Raw genomic sequence first — 16,966 nt, 5'->3', positions numbered from 1 at the left:
TAATCAGTATTTAAAAAACTTTATTGATGAGCTATTTTACATTTTTCTTCGTTCTAAGGCTTAAAAACCCACATCTCAGTTGCACTGGCTACATTTCAGCGCTCGCGAGCACACATGACTCTAGCGGACAGCCCAGTTCTAGAAGACCAAACAGACAAGAAACGCAGAAACAAACTTAATTACAAAGTGCCACAAATTCAAGGAAGCAGCGAGGGTTTCAGCTAGAGTGAGAGGGGAGGTCTTGCTGGGGAGGTGAACTGTGACCTGAGACCTAAAAGAGAAAGAGTTAGCTGGGCCGAGATTTGGGGCAAGAGCATTCCTTAGTGGGGGAAGAAACAGGTGGGCAGAAGTCCTGGGTGAGACCAGGCTTGGTTTGAGGAAGATGCCAGTGGACTCAGAGGGAGAGTGGGAGGCGATGAGGTCGGGGAAATCGTTGGGGGAAGGGGGGAAGGCTGGATCACGTAGGCCTTCACAGGTCATGTGAAGAGTTGGATTATATTGTACGTGTATCTGGAGAATTTTAAGCAAAGGGAAAAACATGACCTGACTTAACATTTTTAAAGGAACTTCCACGTGTGTGAAGAGATTGTAAGGGGGAGGGGAGTAAAGGGGTGGCCGTATTAGGAGCAAGGAGACCAATTAGAAGCTTATTGGCAGCAAATCGGATGAGGGATGGTGGTGATGATTTGAAATCCAGCATAGATGTTGGCATCATGTAGGAGAGAGAAAGGGGAAGTATTTTTACAAGGTATACATATATATATGTGTTTGTTTTATTTCATGGGCAGTAAATACTTGGGGTAAGAGCATAGTTGGGGTATCACAGAAACCCTGTCATCAGAGGAAGGGAGAGCTCATTTGTTACCTGACATCTCTGAGTCCCCAGGACTGAATCAGGAGTAAGCAGTAGAGCTGTGTATTGTCCGTTTGGCTTTTAGGAGAGAGACTGTGGGCGCCTGAGGACACTTTGCAACCTGTTCTTATGAATAATAACCCTGTTGTTTTCCCTTTTAGTTAAGAAGAGTTTCATCGGCCAAAATAAATCTTTCTTTGGTCCTTTGGAGCTGGTGGAGAAGCTTTGTCCAGAAGCATCAGATATAGCCACTAGTGTCAGAAATCTGCCAGAATTAAAGTGAGTGAGAAGTAGTTAACACTGATTTAATGTTTAAAAAACAAAACAAAACGCCCTCATATTTACCCATTTTGCAATTCCTCGCTGATAAAACTTTTTCTAATTTAGAACAAATCGGCACAGGAGCCACACTCCACTTACACTTTAGTATCCGCTCGGCTGCTCATTATCCTCAAGATCTTGAGCAAGATTTGCCCCTACCTGAGCCTCAGTTTCCTTATCTTTAAGATGGGGACAACGATTCCTGCAGGTCACAAGAGGTCATGTAGTTTGCAAAGGTGTTGTGGGGCGCCTGGCTGGCTCCATTGGTAGAGCACTTGACTCTTGATCTCAGGTCGTGAGTTCCAGCCCCAAGTTGGGCATAGAGATTACTTTAAAAAAAAGAGAGAGAGAGAGAAAAGATGTTGTTACCTGAGGAGCGGTTACAAGAGTAAAAGGGGTCATTGTTCTGCTTCTGGAATCTGCGCTTTGGATGTATCTGGGCAGTTTTCAGAATAATATAGTTCGGGCCAGATTTTAGATTCTGGGACATGGGACATTTGTGAAAAGGTGAGACTGACAAATCATTTACCATGTCTGGGTTTGCCCTTGGGATCCCCGTGCATAGTTTCAAAATAAAAAAACTGGACAGAATACAAACAAGGCGACATCATGAAATCTGCATTTAGAAAGAGACCTAGAGATCCTTGGGCCCATGCAAAAGAGCACCGTGCAGTCTCCCACAGGGGGACACCCTGTCCAGCCTCTGACGCTTCTCCTGTGGAGCCAGCCTGTTCTGTTTTCAGATATAATAATCGCCAGCATTTACCAAGGGCCTGCTGTGTGCCAGGCATTGTGCTAAGGACATTTCAGGATCTCATTTAATTCCCCACAACAAAGCCTTCAGGAAAGCTGTTGGGATCCCTGCTGATAAGTACGGAAACCGAGACAGAGCAGCTAAGTAACCTGCTCGAGGGCCCTCGGCAAGTGAGTGGTGGAGCCAGGAAGGGCACACAGGTCTGTGGGATTCTAGAACCCCCTAAGTCCCACAGACCTCCATCGCTACAGAGCCCTGTGCGGTCTTCTCAAGATGAAATAGAAGCCTCGGTCCCTGTCCCTCGTTCAGCCCTTGGGCCTGATCCACAGAAGGTGAAAGCTTTTTGCACTGAGACAACTTTCGAATATGGATTTGGCAAGATCTCAGGAGCTTCCCACTTCTGCTTGGTTTCAGCAGTTCCTTCTGTGGTCCTGCTGCCCACCCCTTCCGACCAGCTTGCTCCCTCATGAGTGAAGCCTCGAGTCGGAGTCCCAGTGCGTTCAGACTGGAGCAGACCAGGGCTGTCCCTCCTCCAACACTCACACCTCTGTTTCCAGTTATGCACGGGAGGCAGTTTTGAAGTCTTGTGCTAACAAAGAGTTCGCTGTCTGCTAAACGCACCACCTCCGTTCCCTTCTTACTCTGTGGCTGTAAGCAAGTGACAGGCTTAGGTACCGAAATCCTCCCCCTGTCTCCCGAAAAGGAAAGACAATAGTTCCCTTCTCTTGAGGCCTCCAGAGGAGTAGCCTCACCCAGGGGCCTTGTAGGAGAGGACTTTTTTTTTTTTTTTTTAACTATTTCATTAAATAGTTACAAAAGTTCTAAAATTTCGACATTATTTTAGAAATTATGACTAGCGTTTTTGGGGGTGGGAGGGTAGTTTGAAACTTGCAGGGTGCATTTTGCATCCTGAGGAATCTCTCTCTAGTTCCCCTGTCTAATTGAAATGAACATATCTTTTGCAGTATGACCGCATCACCCAAAATTTTTCACTGTTTTCAAGTTAGGGTGTGTTGTTGTTTTAAGATTTTTATTTATTTATTTGAGAGAGAGCACCACTGGGGCAGGGGGAGGCAGAGGGAGAGGGACAAGCAGACTCCCCACTGAGCAGGGAGCCCAACGTGGGGCTTGATCCCAGGACCCTGGGATCATGACCTGAGCCAAAGGCAGATGTTTAACTTACTGAGCCACCCAGGCGTCCCCAAAACATCATTTTTGCAATGGCCACATAGCATTCGTGTATATAGCTCGTTTGTTTAACTCCCCTTTGGGCTTTGTGCTTGTCTTCAGTTTTTCATTATCCAAAGAGTGTGGCGGACCATCCCCACACATACATTTTTATGTGCATTCTAACTTACGTCCTTAGGACACATTATTAGACTTAGAGTTTTGTTTGTTTGTTTGTTTGTTTGTTTTAAAGATTTTTTAAATTTATTTGACAGAGACAGCCAGCGAGACAGGGAACACAAGCAGGGGGGTGGGAGAGGAAGAAGCAGGCTCCCAGCGGAGTAGGGAGCCCGATATGGGGCTCGATCCCAGAACGCCGGGATCACGCCCTGAGCCAAAGGCAGATGCTTAACGACTGAGCCACCCAGGCGCCCCTAGACCTAGAGTTTTGATAACCTGATCCCATCGCTGGCTGCAAGTGTGGTGCACGTTTACATACCCAACACGCCACACGTGTCTGTGGCCATTTGCCACATCATGCCAACGTTCAGTATCTCTTTTTTTTTCTACTTTATTTCCTTTCCTTTTTCCTCTGGTTTAACCTCATTTATTTGGGGGGGGTGGGGGCTTCAAAGCCTTTTGTACTGATGGAGTTGGATTAACCCCTGTGGGCCTGGCTCCTGGAAGCGCTCAGCCCCTTTAGGTCCCTTTGGTGCAGATGCTGATTACAGGAGTGCCTCGACTACTTTCTTGGAGGTCACAAGTGCCGTCACTCTGCTTAGAACAGAACCTTTCTTTCCTCAAGCAGTGTTAGGTCTACAGTTGGGAGGCTTTTTGTTTTCTTCTGATGTTTAGAGCGGGCTTTTTCAAAATTACCTCTTTGAGATTGGTTACACGACGGCGTGAACGTACCAAACACTAACGAAGTATACACATAAAAAGGTAAATTTTATGTTCTGTGTATTTTGCGACAATTAAAAATAAAATTGCATCTTTGAGCTCATGCCTAGAAACGTGTTAGATATATTAATAGATATATTATAGAGATACATAGATATATAATAGATACATTAATAAGATACAGTAATCCTTTGAAGAAATATTTATCCAGTATACAAACCTTAGATATTTCTTGGCCCCCTGTGAAATTTTAGGAACATATGCGAAGTTTTATTTAATCGTATTTGTTCCAGAAATCAGATTTTTTTTGTGGCTTAAGAGGTTTTTTTTCCTCTTGTTAAAAAACAAACAAGAAAACCAAAAATACATGTCCGTGATACAAAATTCAAACCATACCCAAAGGTTTGCAGAAAGCTGTTTTCTGGGACTTTCCAGACTGTGCTCCACCCAGGCCCCAAAGCCGCTATTCTTACGGTGTTCCCTGTGTTCACATGCACGTACATGCGGGAATATGTATCTCTTTAGCTAACTTGAGGGCTTGGGGGTTTTTGGTGTCACACCTTAACAGTTTGATTCTCTGAATTCCAGGACGGCTGTGGGAAGAGGCAGAGCCTGGCTGTATCTTGCACTCATGCAGAAGAAACTGGCAGATTATCTGAAGGTGCTCATAGACAATAAACATCTCTTAAGGTATTTTACCTCCTATCTTTGCTTGTCTTTTGCTTTGTAATACTTAGAACATCGTTCTGGAGGTGGTTTTGAATTAAAACAAGAGCGTACGATGTACACAGCTTTTATTCGAATTATTGTTTATCGTAAACATCCTTGGCTTAGTTTTTGAAGACTATTCCATTTTTTGAGCACAGATATCTGAAAGTCATTATGAATGAAGATCCATATTACTTTTCACTTTGGAAAGTCATTTCATAGATAATTCTTCAAAAATACTTAAGATTAGGTAACTGACAACCTACTCGATTAAGCTTCAACAAAATGGTACGTATTAGATTTGTGGATAACAGGGGGGATAAATGACTTTAAAGCTAGATGCAGTGGACAGTTTTAAAGTATGAAAGCTTGGGGCGCCTGGGTGGCTCAGTCGGTTAAGCGTCTGCCTTCAGCTCAGGTCATGATCCCGGTGTCCTGGGATCGAACCCCACATCAGGCTCCTCCTCTATGAGCCTGCTTCTTCCTCTCCCACTCCCCCTGCTCATGTTCCCTCTCTCGCTGGCTGTCTCTCTGTCAAATAAATTAATAAAGTCTTTAAAAAAATAAAGTACGAAAGCCTACCTTTTGTAAGAGAACATACCTGTATTACCTATTTTAGGATTCTATATCCATCTTGTAAAATTTTACATCTCTTAGCATCAGTAACGACTAACTGGCTATCCCTGAGATTTATGACTGGTTCATTTTTGATTCTCCTGTATAAGCAAAAATAATCCTCACAAACGAATTTTCTCTAGAACATGGGAATTTATAAGGGAAGAATCTCTCTAGAGTTAATGTTTTTTGTCTGTTTGAGTTAAACATATCTTTGACGGAATGGCCTGCCACTCAACATTTTTCATTGTCCTGGCTTATTATTGAACATATCTTTACATGATAAATAGGGATTTCAAATGCTTCTTCAAGCACTTCACGTACTTTGTGCTTTGAGTATAATCACACCGAGTAACTTTGAGGTACAGATTTTGTTCTAATGAACTAATTCTTTTTTTAATTGAAGTGTACTGGATACATAATGTTACATTAGTTTCAGGCGTGCAACAGAGTGATTCCACAAGTCTGCACTATTATGCTATGTTCACGAGCGTAGCTACCATCTGTCGCCATACAAAGTTACGACGACGGTACCATTGACTACATTCCCTGTGCTGTACCTCTCGTCCCCATGACCTCGTGACCGAATTCTTAAGACACTGAGTTCTCGTGCACTCACACACACACACAGTAGGTAAACGAGTACATCATTGGTGACCAGGAGCAGTAGTAGACAGGGGATGGAGCCCCCCCGCCTCCCTGCCCCTGGCAAATGGCTGAGGCGTCTGGGAGGTAAGGAAGTAAAAGCAGCCAGTGTGGCTCCGTGGGACACAGGGAAGAGGGAAGGGTTTTATTCTTGGATTGGGGGGCTGCGGGATCCGGCTTTCTGCTGACGTGAGTGTGGAAATAGCGCACAGCGGTGCGGAAGAAGACGCCAGTGGGGACAGGAGGGGCGGGGTGATGGTCGGGAACACGGGAGCCAAGAGGAGATGGGAAGGACTGGGGTCCAGGGCCCAGGTGGAGGCCTCAGACTGGAGGTGAGAAGGGGTGGTGAGCATCCCTTCCTGAGCGGCCGGCTGCCTGTTGTGTTCATCTCTTGCAGTGAGTTCTATGAGCCCGAGGCGTTAATGATGGAGGAAGAAGGGACAGTGATTGTCGGTCTGCTGGTGGGACTCAATGTTCTTGATGCCAATCTCTGCTTAAAAGGAGAAGACTTGGATTCTCAGGTAGGACGGGAATCTTGGCTCTAGGTGGAACGCCTTCTTTGGGCCCGGGATTTTACAGAGGTCTGTGGACATGTGCCGAACATTCTTAGGGGCAAATGGCAGAGGGTGTCTGCTCCAGGGCCGTGCCGGGTGCTGTGCTGGGGCAGAGGGGAGGCACTGGGGAAGGGGAAGTCCGTGCCAGGGCATGGAGGCACATGGAGGTGGAGGCTGGGCTCAGTTTTCAGGCCATCCGTACCATGCTAAATGGCTATGCTTTTGTCCCTGGAGCTTCGGGAAGCTGTTGGAGGTGTTTAAGCAGTGTCCTGGCATAATCAGCCCTGGTTTGAGAAAGATCAATCTAGAAACCATCCAGGGAATGAGTTAGACGTGGCCAGGAGTGCAGACAGCAAAAACATTGAGCAGACAAGTCCCCAAGGTCAGGTGGGGACTGGGAGATAGAGTCAGGAGAGACTGGGGAAGGGAGATGATGCAGGGGCATGAAATGAAAGCAGGTAGCAAGGAGCAGGACACCCTGAGGGGCAGGACAGCCCTTGGGAGGCTTTCTTCCTGCCTGGGAGCAGGTGACCAGGACTGAGGCCTACACTCCTGTTGGCAGGGACGGTGAGTGAGTGAGGGGGAGAGACACGGCTCTGCCTCCCCACCTCCGCACCCCTTTAGGGCACATGTAGCTGTGGCTGGGCCACTGCCAGGCCTTCTCCCGCCACAAGTTTGGATCGGAAGAATCTAAAGCTTCCCCTAATCCCTCCACACCCAAGCCATCTGTTTTTCCTTTTCTTTCTTTCTTTTTTTTTTTTTTTTTCCGGTCATAACCTCTCTTCTCTTTTTTTCCCAATAGTTTTGTTGTTTTTGCATGTTGAAAATGTTTCAGAAAATACAGAGAAGCATTTTTGAAAAGAACCAAAACCTCACACAAAATCCCATTTCTCAGAGACAGCTAATTAATTTAATGTTACATGTTGGTATCTATTTCAACACATGAATAAGGGTGTGCGTGTGTGTGTGCACACGCTCGCACATATGTGTTTCTACTTGAGAGGTATTTGGACTTTTCCTTTTTTTTTTTTTTTTTTTTTAATTTTATTTATTTATTTTTTTGACAGAGAGATAGAGACAGCCAGTGAGAGAGGGAACACAGGCAGGGGGAGTGGGAGAGGAAGAAGCAGGCTCCCAGCGGTGGAGCCTGACGTGGGGCTCGATCCCATAACGCCAGGATCACGCCCTGAGCCGAAGGCAGACGCTTCACGACTGCGCCACCTAGGCGCCCCTGGACTTTTCCTTTTTGTTAAACCAAAATATGATTATTCCAGGCACACTGTTTGTGATTTTTTTTTTTATTTGACAGTATGTCCCACACGGCTGTCCATGTCAGTGGAGATAGGAGCCATTTAAGCGGCTGCATTGTACAAGCATACCTCAGAGAGACTGTGGATCCATCCAGACCACTGCAGTTAAGCAGCTGTCTTAGTAGAGCAAGTCATGACTTTTTTTGGTTTCCCAGTGCATATAAAAGTTATGTTTACACTTTACTATAGCCTATCAAGTGTGGGATAGCACCATATCTTTAAAAAAATCGATGTGTAAATAAATAATAAAAATAAAAATAAATTAAGCTAAATAAATTAAAAAGTCAATGTTAAGTGTGTTTTAAAGATTTTATTTATTTATTTGAGAGAGAGAGCACGATCAGGGAAGACATTGAGAGGGAGAGGGAGAAGCAGACTCCCTGAGGAGCAGAGAGCCCAACTCGGGGCTTGATCTCAGGACGCTGGGATCATGACCTGAGCCGAAGGCAGACACTTAACCGACTGAGCCACCCAGGCGCCCCCACACCTGTATTTTAAAATACTTTCTTGCTAAAAAAATTCTAACCATCATCTGAGCTTTCAGCAAGTTATAGTCCCTGATCACAGATCATGATAACAAATCTAGTAATAGAAGTTTGAAATACATGATTACCAAAATGTGACACAGGGACATGAGGGGAGAAAATGCTGTTGGGAAAATGGTGCTGATAGACCTGTCCAGCATGTGGCCACCACGGACGTTCAACTTGTAAAAATGCCGTGTGTGGGAAGTACAGTAAAGCAAAGGGCAATATAATGAGGCATGCTTGTATTCCATTTTATGAGCATACCATAATTTATTTAACCTGTACCTTAATAACTGAGGTTGACTCTGTATTACAACAGTATAAACATCCTCATGCCTCTTCGCGCTGTTGTCCGTTGATTTCCTTAGAAATTTTGGGATTTCCGTGTTAAACATTCTACATTAGTGTTATAACGTCATGAGGAGCATTCTTGATCTTTTTCAATCTCATAGACCAAAACAACTCCTCTCAAATTTACATTTTTTTTAAAAGCATGTTTAGTTTTTTTTAAAGATTGTCTTAGAGGGGTGCCTGGGTGGCTCAGTCATTAAGCATCTGCCTTCGGCTCAGGGCGTGATCCCGGCGTTCTGGGATCGAGCCCCGCATCGGGCTCCTCCGCTGGGAGCCTGCTTCTTCCTCTCCCACTCCCCCTGCCTGTGTTCCCTCTCTCACTGGCTGTCTCTATTTCTGTCAAATAAATAAATAAAATCCTTTAAAAAAAAAAAAAAGATTTATCTTAGAAAGTGAGAGTGTGCACGCACTGGAAGAGAGGGAGAGAATCTCAAGCAGACTCCCCGCTAAGTGTGGAGCTGGAGGCGGGGCTCGATCTCACAAACTTGAGATCATGACTTGAGCCGAAATCAGGAGTCAGTCGAGGGTGCCTGGGTAGCTCAGTCGGTTAAGCATCTGCCTTCAGTCATGATCTCAGGGTCCTGGGATCAAGCCCTGCATTGGGCTCTCCGCTCAGTGGGGAGTCTGCTTCTCCCTCTCTCTCTGCCCCTCCCACTGTTCATGCATGTGCACGTGCACACGCACTCATGGGCTCTCTTTCTGTCTCAAATAAAATCTTTTTTAGAAAATTTAATTAAAAATAAAAGGTCAGTCATTTAACTGACTGCGCCACCCAGGCGCCCCCATTTATTTTTTAAAGTAGGCTCCATGCCTGGTGGGGGGCTTAAACTCATGACCCTGAGACCAAGAGTCACATGCTCTACCAACTGAGCTAGTCAGGCACCCCACCAAATTTACATTTTTGAGAACTCAGGCGGTCAAGTATTTTTTACATGTTTTATTTGCCATTGGTGTTTCAGTTTTTGTGTTTTTGTGTTTCAATCTTTTTCAAAGATTCTATTTTTGCATAATCTCTACCAACCGTGGGGCTCAAACTCATAGCCCCGAAAGAGTTGAATGCTCTACTGACTGAGCCAGCCAGGCGCCCCAGCAGTCACATTTAATGGACTTTTTCTTTTATTGTGCTTAGAAAGTCCTTCCCCATCTAAAAATTAACCTAATTTTTTAAATCAACTGTATTATTTACATTTAAGTAATGCCTGTCATTTCTTTTGACATAGCGTGAAATGGGAGTCTAGGTATCATTTACAAACAGTAAATAGTTTTCTCAATATCACGTATCAAGTACATTTTTCTACTAATTTGAAATTTCACCTTTATTATGTGTGAAATATCCATAATCCAGTGAGGTTTATTTCTGGACTCAGAGGCCTAGTCTCTGGATCTCTTTATCCTATGTCAGTAACAGTCTTCTTTTAAGATTTTATTTATTTATTTGAGAGAGAGTGAGCACAAGGAGGGGTGGAGGGCTGGAAAGGCAGAGGGAAAGGGAGAAGCAGACTCCCCGCTGAGCAGGGAGCCCAGGACGCTGGGATCATGACCTGAGCTGAAGGCAGATGCTTAACTGACTGAGCCACCCAGACATCCCTGGACTGTTATTTATCGTTATTACCATTATTTAAGAGACAATCTGAGGGAACCTTTGAAAAGTCATCTGAAATGGCAATAGTCAGCTGTTTTCATTCTTTTTTAGTTTTAAATGGCATTTCCATATGTGTGTCTGTGCTCAGGGTAGAAGTTTTTTTTAATTCTAGTAGACGTCATAGCTTTATATTAGTTTCAGGTGTACAGTATAGTGACTCCAGGCTTCTGTACATTTCCCTGCTCTGTTCTTCAGCTCAGTGCCGCGCACACGCCGCCATGATGCGTGAATGCTTGCTGTTGATGCCTGAGGGAGCCTCTTCCTCACGTCTAGAAAGTACTATTCCAAATTTGTTTTGCGTTTTTATTAAAAATGAGCATGCAGTGCCATCACATACCTTTTTTTGGCATCTTTTGAAATGTCATATCTTTTAACCCAGAAATATAATTGAATTCATTCGTAGGTTTCCTGTTGTCATATTACCCCTGCATCCCTAGAATAAACCCAGCGTGGCCATCGCGCGTCACTCTTCCAGCGTGCGCCTAGATTTAACAGGTCTTTGTCCCTTTGCGGTGTCCGAATTGTGTTAATCTCATAAAATAAGCTGGATAATGTTCTCTTCTTGTTTTCTGGAACTGTTTATTAGAGCGGGAGTTATTTTTTTTTATTTGAAGATTTCTTCCTGGTATGATCTCTTGAGCTTTATGTCTTTTTTTTTTTTGGTCCTAGTTCTTTGACCACTTTAATTTTTTACTTAGCTCTTAATCAGTGTATTGGTTTTCTGTGTCTTGGGACAATTTTTTAGTCATTTATATTTTTCCAGAAGGCATTTAGTTCATTCAGATCTATTCGTTATAGGAGAGGATTCCCTTACAGCTTCTTAAAATCTCACTTTTCTCATTTGCAATGTTGTGCACTACTAAATATTGATCATACTTGATAGAGATTTGTCTACTGTGTGGAATTTGAAGAACCAGCTCTTGCTTTTCTTGATCGTTCTGCTTTGGGAGAAGGGCTTTATGTACTTTCTGATCCATTAATGTCTACTTTGAGTGCTAACCTTTAGCACTTTTTCTTTCCTTTTCTTTTCTTTTCTTTCTTTCTTTCTTTCTTTCTTTCTTTCTTTCTTTCTTTCTTTCTTTCTTTCTAAAGATTTTATTTATTTGACAGAGGGGAGCACAAGCAGGGGGAGGGGCAGAGGGAAAGGGAGAATTAAACTCCCCAACTGAGCAGGGAGCCCGATGTGGGACTCGATCCCAGGACCCTGGGATCATGACCTGAGCTGAAGACAGACGCTTAGCCAACTGAGCCACCCAGGCACCCTTCTCTTCTTCTTTCTCTTGTTGGGTTTTTTTTTTGCAGTTGAAAATATATTTCTTTTTTATTAACTTTTACTTAATTTTATTATTTAATTTTTTTTAAGATTTTATTTCTGAGTCATCTCTATACCCACCATGGGGCTTGAACTCACAACCCAGAGATCAAGAGTCACATGCTTCACCCACTGAGCCAGCTAGGTAGCCTTTATTTTTATTATTTAATTTTATTGCAAATGAAATGCATGCTTGTTGAAACAAAGTTCATACAGAAGCATATCGAGTGAAAAAATTCAAACTCCCCTTCTCCCCTCCCCCGTCAATCCCACTCGTCCCCATAGATAATGGTAAAAACGGAGGGGAAAGTCTTTCTAGAACCAGTTCTACTTTTTCTATGCATTTATGTGTACGTAGGTTTTGTTTCAAGTTAAATCCTTTCTTGCTCCTGTGTCTGGGGAAGGAATCACCAGCCAGGTAACCGGGAGCCATCGCTGTATCTCACGGTTGGGGGTTGACTGGGCTGAGAAGGAGGCAGGCGCTTCTTGACCAGGAGCTCTGTGATTGCAGTCAGGTTGGTGGGAGGGGCAGCGGTCGCTGAGGCTTCCTGTCTTGTCTGTCTGTCTTCCGGGCTGAGAAGTGACTCGGTGAGCTGGGACTGGAACAGGTTCTCTATCTTCTATCCTCATGTGCTCCTGGCTCCAGGGTAGCCAGAATTCCTCCGTGGAAGCTCAGAACTTCAAAGGTCTATGCCCCTAGAGGGAGAGCCAGGAAGAAGCTTGTGTTGCCTTCATTAATGTGGCTGCAGAAATCGCAGCATCATTGCTGCCGCTTTTTACTCGAGACAGACACTGAGGCTGCCCAGGTTCAAGGGTCCCGAATGTAGATCGGTGGGAGGTGTGACAGAGAAGTTACAGAAACCGTCACACATTTATGGCTTTCACATAAATGGTGTTAATATAGGGACACCTGGGTGGCTGAGTCGGTTGAACATCTGACTCTTGGTTTTGGCTCAGGTCGTGATCGTAGGGTCATGGGATCGAGCCCTGCTTCGGCTCTGTGCCCAGCATGGAGTCTGCTTGGGATTCTCTCTCCCTCTCCCTCTGCCCCTCCCCCCTGTGCTCATGCTCGCTCTCACTCTCTCTCTGTCTCTCAAATAAATCTCTTTTTTAAAAGTGTTATGGGACACCCACGTGGCTCAGTCAGTTAAGTGACTGCCCTCGGCTGCGGTTATGATCCCGGCGTCCTGGGATTGAGTCCCACATCGGGCTCCCTGCTCAGCAGGGAGTCTGCTTCTCCCTCTCTCTGCCTTCCCCCTGCTCGTGCTCACGCTCTCTCTCAAATAAGTAAATAACAACTTTAAAAAATGCAAATAAAATTAAAAATGGTGTTACTATAAGGAGTTAATGCTGTACCTATCCCTCTGGGACTTACCATTTTCTCCTGAAGCTTTCTTCATGTCGTTATCCATCCATTCATGGCGTTCTTTGTTATGGTTGCATAAGGATCTGTGATACAGCTGTTACATGAGTGATAAATATCTATTGATGGACCCAGTTTTCCCATTTTTCAAATAGGAATGGCTTCATTTACCCACACTGGAGGGGACAGTGGCAGACCAGGCTCTCATTCTCTCCCAAGTGCTTTATTTCTGGACAAAGCCCTTGACATTCAGATGGGAGGGGTTTGGGTCTTCCCTCGTTCTCCACAGCAGCAGAGAATGTCCCCTGGAAAATGGGTTGGGACCATTTCACCCACAATTTAGGGAAGGAAGGAAGCAGAGTGTCAGTTAAGGTTACCTACCACCTTGCTCTAGCGATCCAGGCCTCTTTTTTTTTTTTTTTAATAGTTACTTTGGACCTAAAGAACTTTGTTGAGCTTTGTCAACAACTTGATTGTTGAATAAATATACAAAACTGATCTTGACGAGGGAGTAAAATTTCAGAATATTCCCTGAAATTCTGATTTTTTTTTAAAGATGTATTTATTTTAGAGAGAGAGAGCAGGAGGGGCAGAGAGGGAGAGAGAATCTCAAGCAGACTCCCTGCTGAGCACAGAGCCCAGTGCGGGACCTCGATCTCACGTCCCTGGTTCAATTGATCGCTATTTTATAGAGCTGGTGAGCCCAACTAAATGTTTGTAGGAAAGAGGCAGGAATGTAAATACCCTGAATTTTAAAGACGTAAGGTTTGTGGAAAACGGGAGAAGTTTGTCTTATTTAAACGCATACATTTTATGTCCCTCAGGTTGGAGTGATTGATTTTTCCCTCTACTTTAAGGATGTGCAGGAGCTTGATAGCGGCAAAGAGTAAGTACCGCCCTGCCTGCTGCCTGCTCTTCACATTTTTAATGAAATTATGGCAAAGAATGCTACATTTGTGTTCGCTTTGTGTGCCATTTTCATTTTCGTTGGGTGTTTTTAGTTACAGAAGTAATACATTAATATTCCCATGTGCAGGGAGTTGAGCTCTGCAGAATGGAGAGGACAAGTGAAATGTCCCCACTCACACTGTCCCCGCATCTCCAGCTCAATCCCACGCCTGCTCCTCCCCCAGAGGAAGCTACTCGTGTGTCTTCCCACGGCTTTTCTAAACGCCTTGCGGGGATATATTTGTTGGTAGTATAATTTGCCTTACGGTTTGTTTGAATATAAATGGGACGGTACTATTAAATAGACATGTTGCCTTTGGATATGTTCTTTGATCCTAGCGTGTCTTGGATGTCTCTTCTTGCCACGCGTACCTCTCCCTTGTTAACGAGAGCATTCTTTTAAAGGAGCTGTTCTGGGGGGAAAAAGGAAACAAAGCAGCTTGTGTGTATAACATGCTACCACTTGAGTTGTGGTAACGAAGGTCCATGCATATTTATATGCCGTACTTCCGTACTCATGGACCATTTCTAGAGGAGCTCACAGGCCTGCTAACCCTGGCCGCCTGGAAGGGAAGAGGCCGGGAGGCAGCCATGGGAGGGTGTTTCATTGTAAACCCTGGGGTCGTGTTTGAATATCTTATCACCTGTCTTTCGAATGTGTTCTGACAAGGATTCCCACTGTCTCTGTGCCCTAGCAGCACACCTTATCTGGCAGTGGGAACCCTGTTCATGCTTCAGGCGTCTTGAGGACGAGGATTCACCCACTTGAGACTTGAACAAAAATATATTCTTGGGGCGCCTGGCGGGCTCAGTCGGCAAAGTGTGCGACTCTTGATCTTGGGGTTGCAAGTTTGAGCCCCACGTTGGATATAAAGATTACTGAAAAATAAAATGTATATACACATATATAGTTAATGTAAAGAAATGGAAATAAACTGATTATCTTATCATTAAGGGGAGAGGTGAATAAATTATGGAACATTCAAAATATTCCACTCCGCGATATATTATGCAGACAGAACAAATTTGACCTATGGGGGAAAGTAGACTTACAGGCATTTCCACAAGGTATTATCCAGTGAGAAAAGTAGGATACTGAGAAGTGTAGACTGTTGCCCCCTGAACAGCACGGGTTCAAACTGCTCAAGTCTACTTACACACAGGTTTTTGTTTTTTGTTTTTTTTCAGTAAATACAGTACAGTACTGTAAATGTGTTTTCCTTATGATTTTCTCTCCTTTTTTTTTTTAAGATTTATTTATTTATTTTAGAGAAGAGCAGAAGGGGGGCAGATGGAGAGGGAGAGAGAGAATCTCAAGCAGACTCTGTGCCGAGCGTGGAGCCTGGCGTGGGGCTCTCCATCTCACAAACCTGAGATCAGACCTGAGCCGAAATCGAGTCGGCCACTTAACCGACTGCACCACCCAGGCGTCCCCCCACCTTATGATTTTCTTAATAACGTTTTCTTTAACTTATTTCATTGTAAGACTATAGTCCATAATACCCATAACACACAAAATATGTGGTAATTGATTATTTAATTGATAAGGCTTCCAGTCAATAGAGGGCTATTAGTGAAGTTTTTGAGAAGTCAAAAGTTATATGCCGATTTTCAGCTGCACAGGGGTTGGCGCCCCAACCCTTGCATTATTCAAGGATCAACCGTGTATCATTTTTATAAACAAACCTAAGAAATCCCTAATATATCTTTTGTTTCAATTACATATCCGATATATATGTATAATACAGACGGATATTATGATCGTATGCACATAGGCTCAGCAGACTGTTCCTGTGGGTTACCTGCAGAGCTGTGTGAAGGGCATCACAGGTAAAAGAAAAAAATGGACCGTGCTGAATAATCCAGCACCTGTGTAGAATGAGCCCCTGTGTGAACACATGTATGTAGGTAAAGAAATTGCGGGGGGGGGGGGGGAGCCTAACTTTAAAATGTAAAAGCCTTTTTTTTTTTTTTTTTTTAGCCAGACGGGTCAGCTTTATGTTTTGAAAAGCCTCTGGTCCCCTTTTCTGAGCCACCTTCTTTCCCTTCAGCATGACAAGGGCTGCTTCATCTGCCACCTCTGAGGCCATTTGCACATGGCCATCGGTGTTTGCACCTTGTGTGCCAGATGGCTTTCTTGTCTCTTTCCAAATGCCTGGTCTGCCAGGGCACGAGGGCGTCTGCTGGAGGCCTGCTCACGTTTCTGCATCTCCCAAGGCCCTGGCTTCTGTCCCCATGACACCTCACCCCTTGGCCAGCTTTGGTCTCTGTTCACTCCGGGACCGGGGGGGGCAGACGTTACTACTAAGGTCTGACTGTCCCTTCGTTTCCTGATGACATTAGTACTTCCTCAAGGTGATCGGCACGTTGGGGGATGGTTTTCAAAGTATTAGCCACGAATAAAAGGAATTTCTCTCTTTTTATGCTCTTTTTTAAAAGGCACGAAAGAATTACTGATGTCCTCGATCAAAAAAATTACGTGGAAGAACTTAACCGGCACTTAAGGTAGGACTCGCTCCTTTTTCCAGTGTTACAGTTCGTTCTCAATACCTGATTATCGTTTCATGGAGTATTTTTCAATTACCATATATTCATAACTGACTCTTTTTCCAAACCAAAAAAAAAGGTTATCATGCTTGTACAGACTAGAGAAGTATGATTTCTTGATAAGGAGCCTTGGGAATTCTTTGGTTCTTTGTTTTGTGCAGTTAGACAATGTAGGAAGTCACCAGATTATACCTTGAGTCTCCACCCCTCGCCCCTCAGCCACCCAGTTGGAAGTCACTGCCACGGGAAACACTGTTGCTGGTAGGAATCAGCAAGCATCCCTCTGGGGTGCCGGGGCAGTATAAAAGGGTTGAAAACCACCGGGCTAGACCTTTGATGACAATTCAGTAGCAAATAGCAGGCGTCTGTACCTTGGTTTTTCATTTTAATTGGAAAGCTGCTGCTGTTTCATGAAGCACGAGCTGATGGCGGTGTCGGTGGAGAGCGGG

The 16,966-nt window shown here is 44.4% G+C and overlaps 1 protein-coding gene across 4 annotated transcripts in view; it reads left to right on the top strand.

Annotated features, from left to right (window-relative positions):
- The window catches only part of RUFY1 (RUN and FYVE domain containing 1), a 57,888-nt gene that overhangs the window by 10,754 nt on the left and 30,168 nt on the right, over window positions 1-16,966 (top strand). For all 4 annotated transcript variants that reach the window (XM_044387311.2, XM_026507722.3, XM_057307494.1 and 1 more), the window contains exons 3-7: window positions 1,015-1,132; window positions 4,584-4,685; window positions 6,361-6,484; window positions 13,847-13,908; window positions 16,410-16,475. In XM_044387311.2, the coding sequence (XP_044243246.1) occupies window positions 1,015-1,132; window positions 4,584-4,685; window positions 6,361-6,484; window positions 13,847-13,908; window positions 16,410-16,475 (472 nt within the window). The remainder of the gene's footprint in view (window positions 1-1,014; window positions 1,133-4,583; window positions 4,686-6,360; window positions 6,485-13,846; window positions 13,909-16,409; window positions 16,476-16,966) is intronic.

Source organism: Ursus arctos, unplaced genomic scaffold (assembly GCF_023065955.2).
Source record: "Ursus arctos isolate Adak ecotype North America unplaced genomic scaffold, UrsArc2.0 scaffold_5, whole genome shotgun sequence".
NCBI classification, from domain to species: domain Eukaryota; kingdom Metazoa; phylum Chordata; class Mammalia; order Carnivora; family Ursidae; genus Ursus; species Ursus arctos.
The sequence above is the reverse complement of the archived record's forward strand: the minus strand, read 5'-3'. Positions and strand labels throughout refer to the sequence as shown.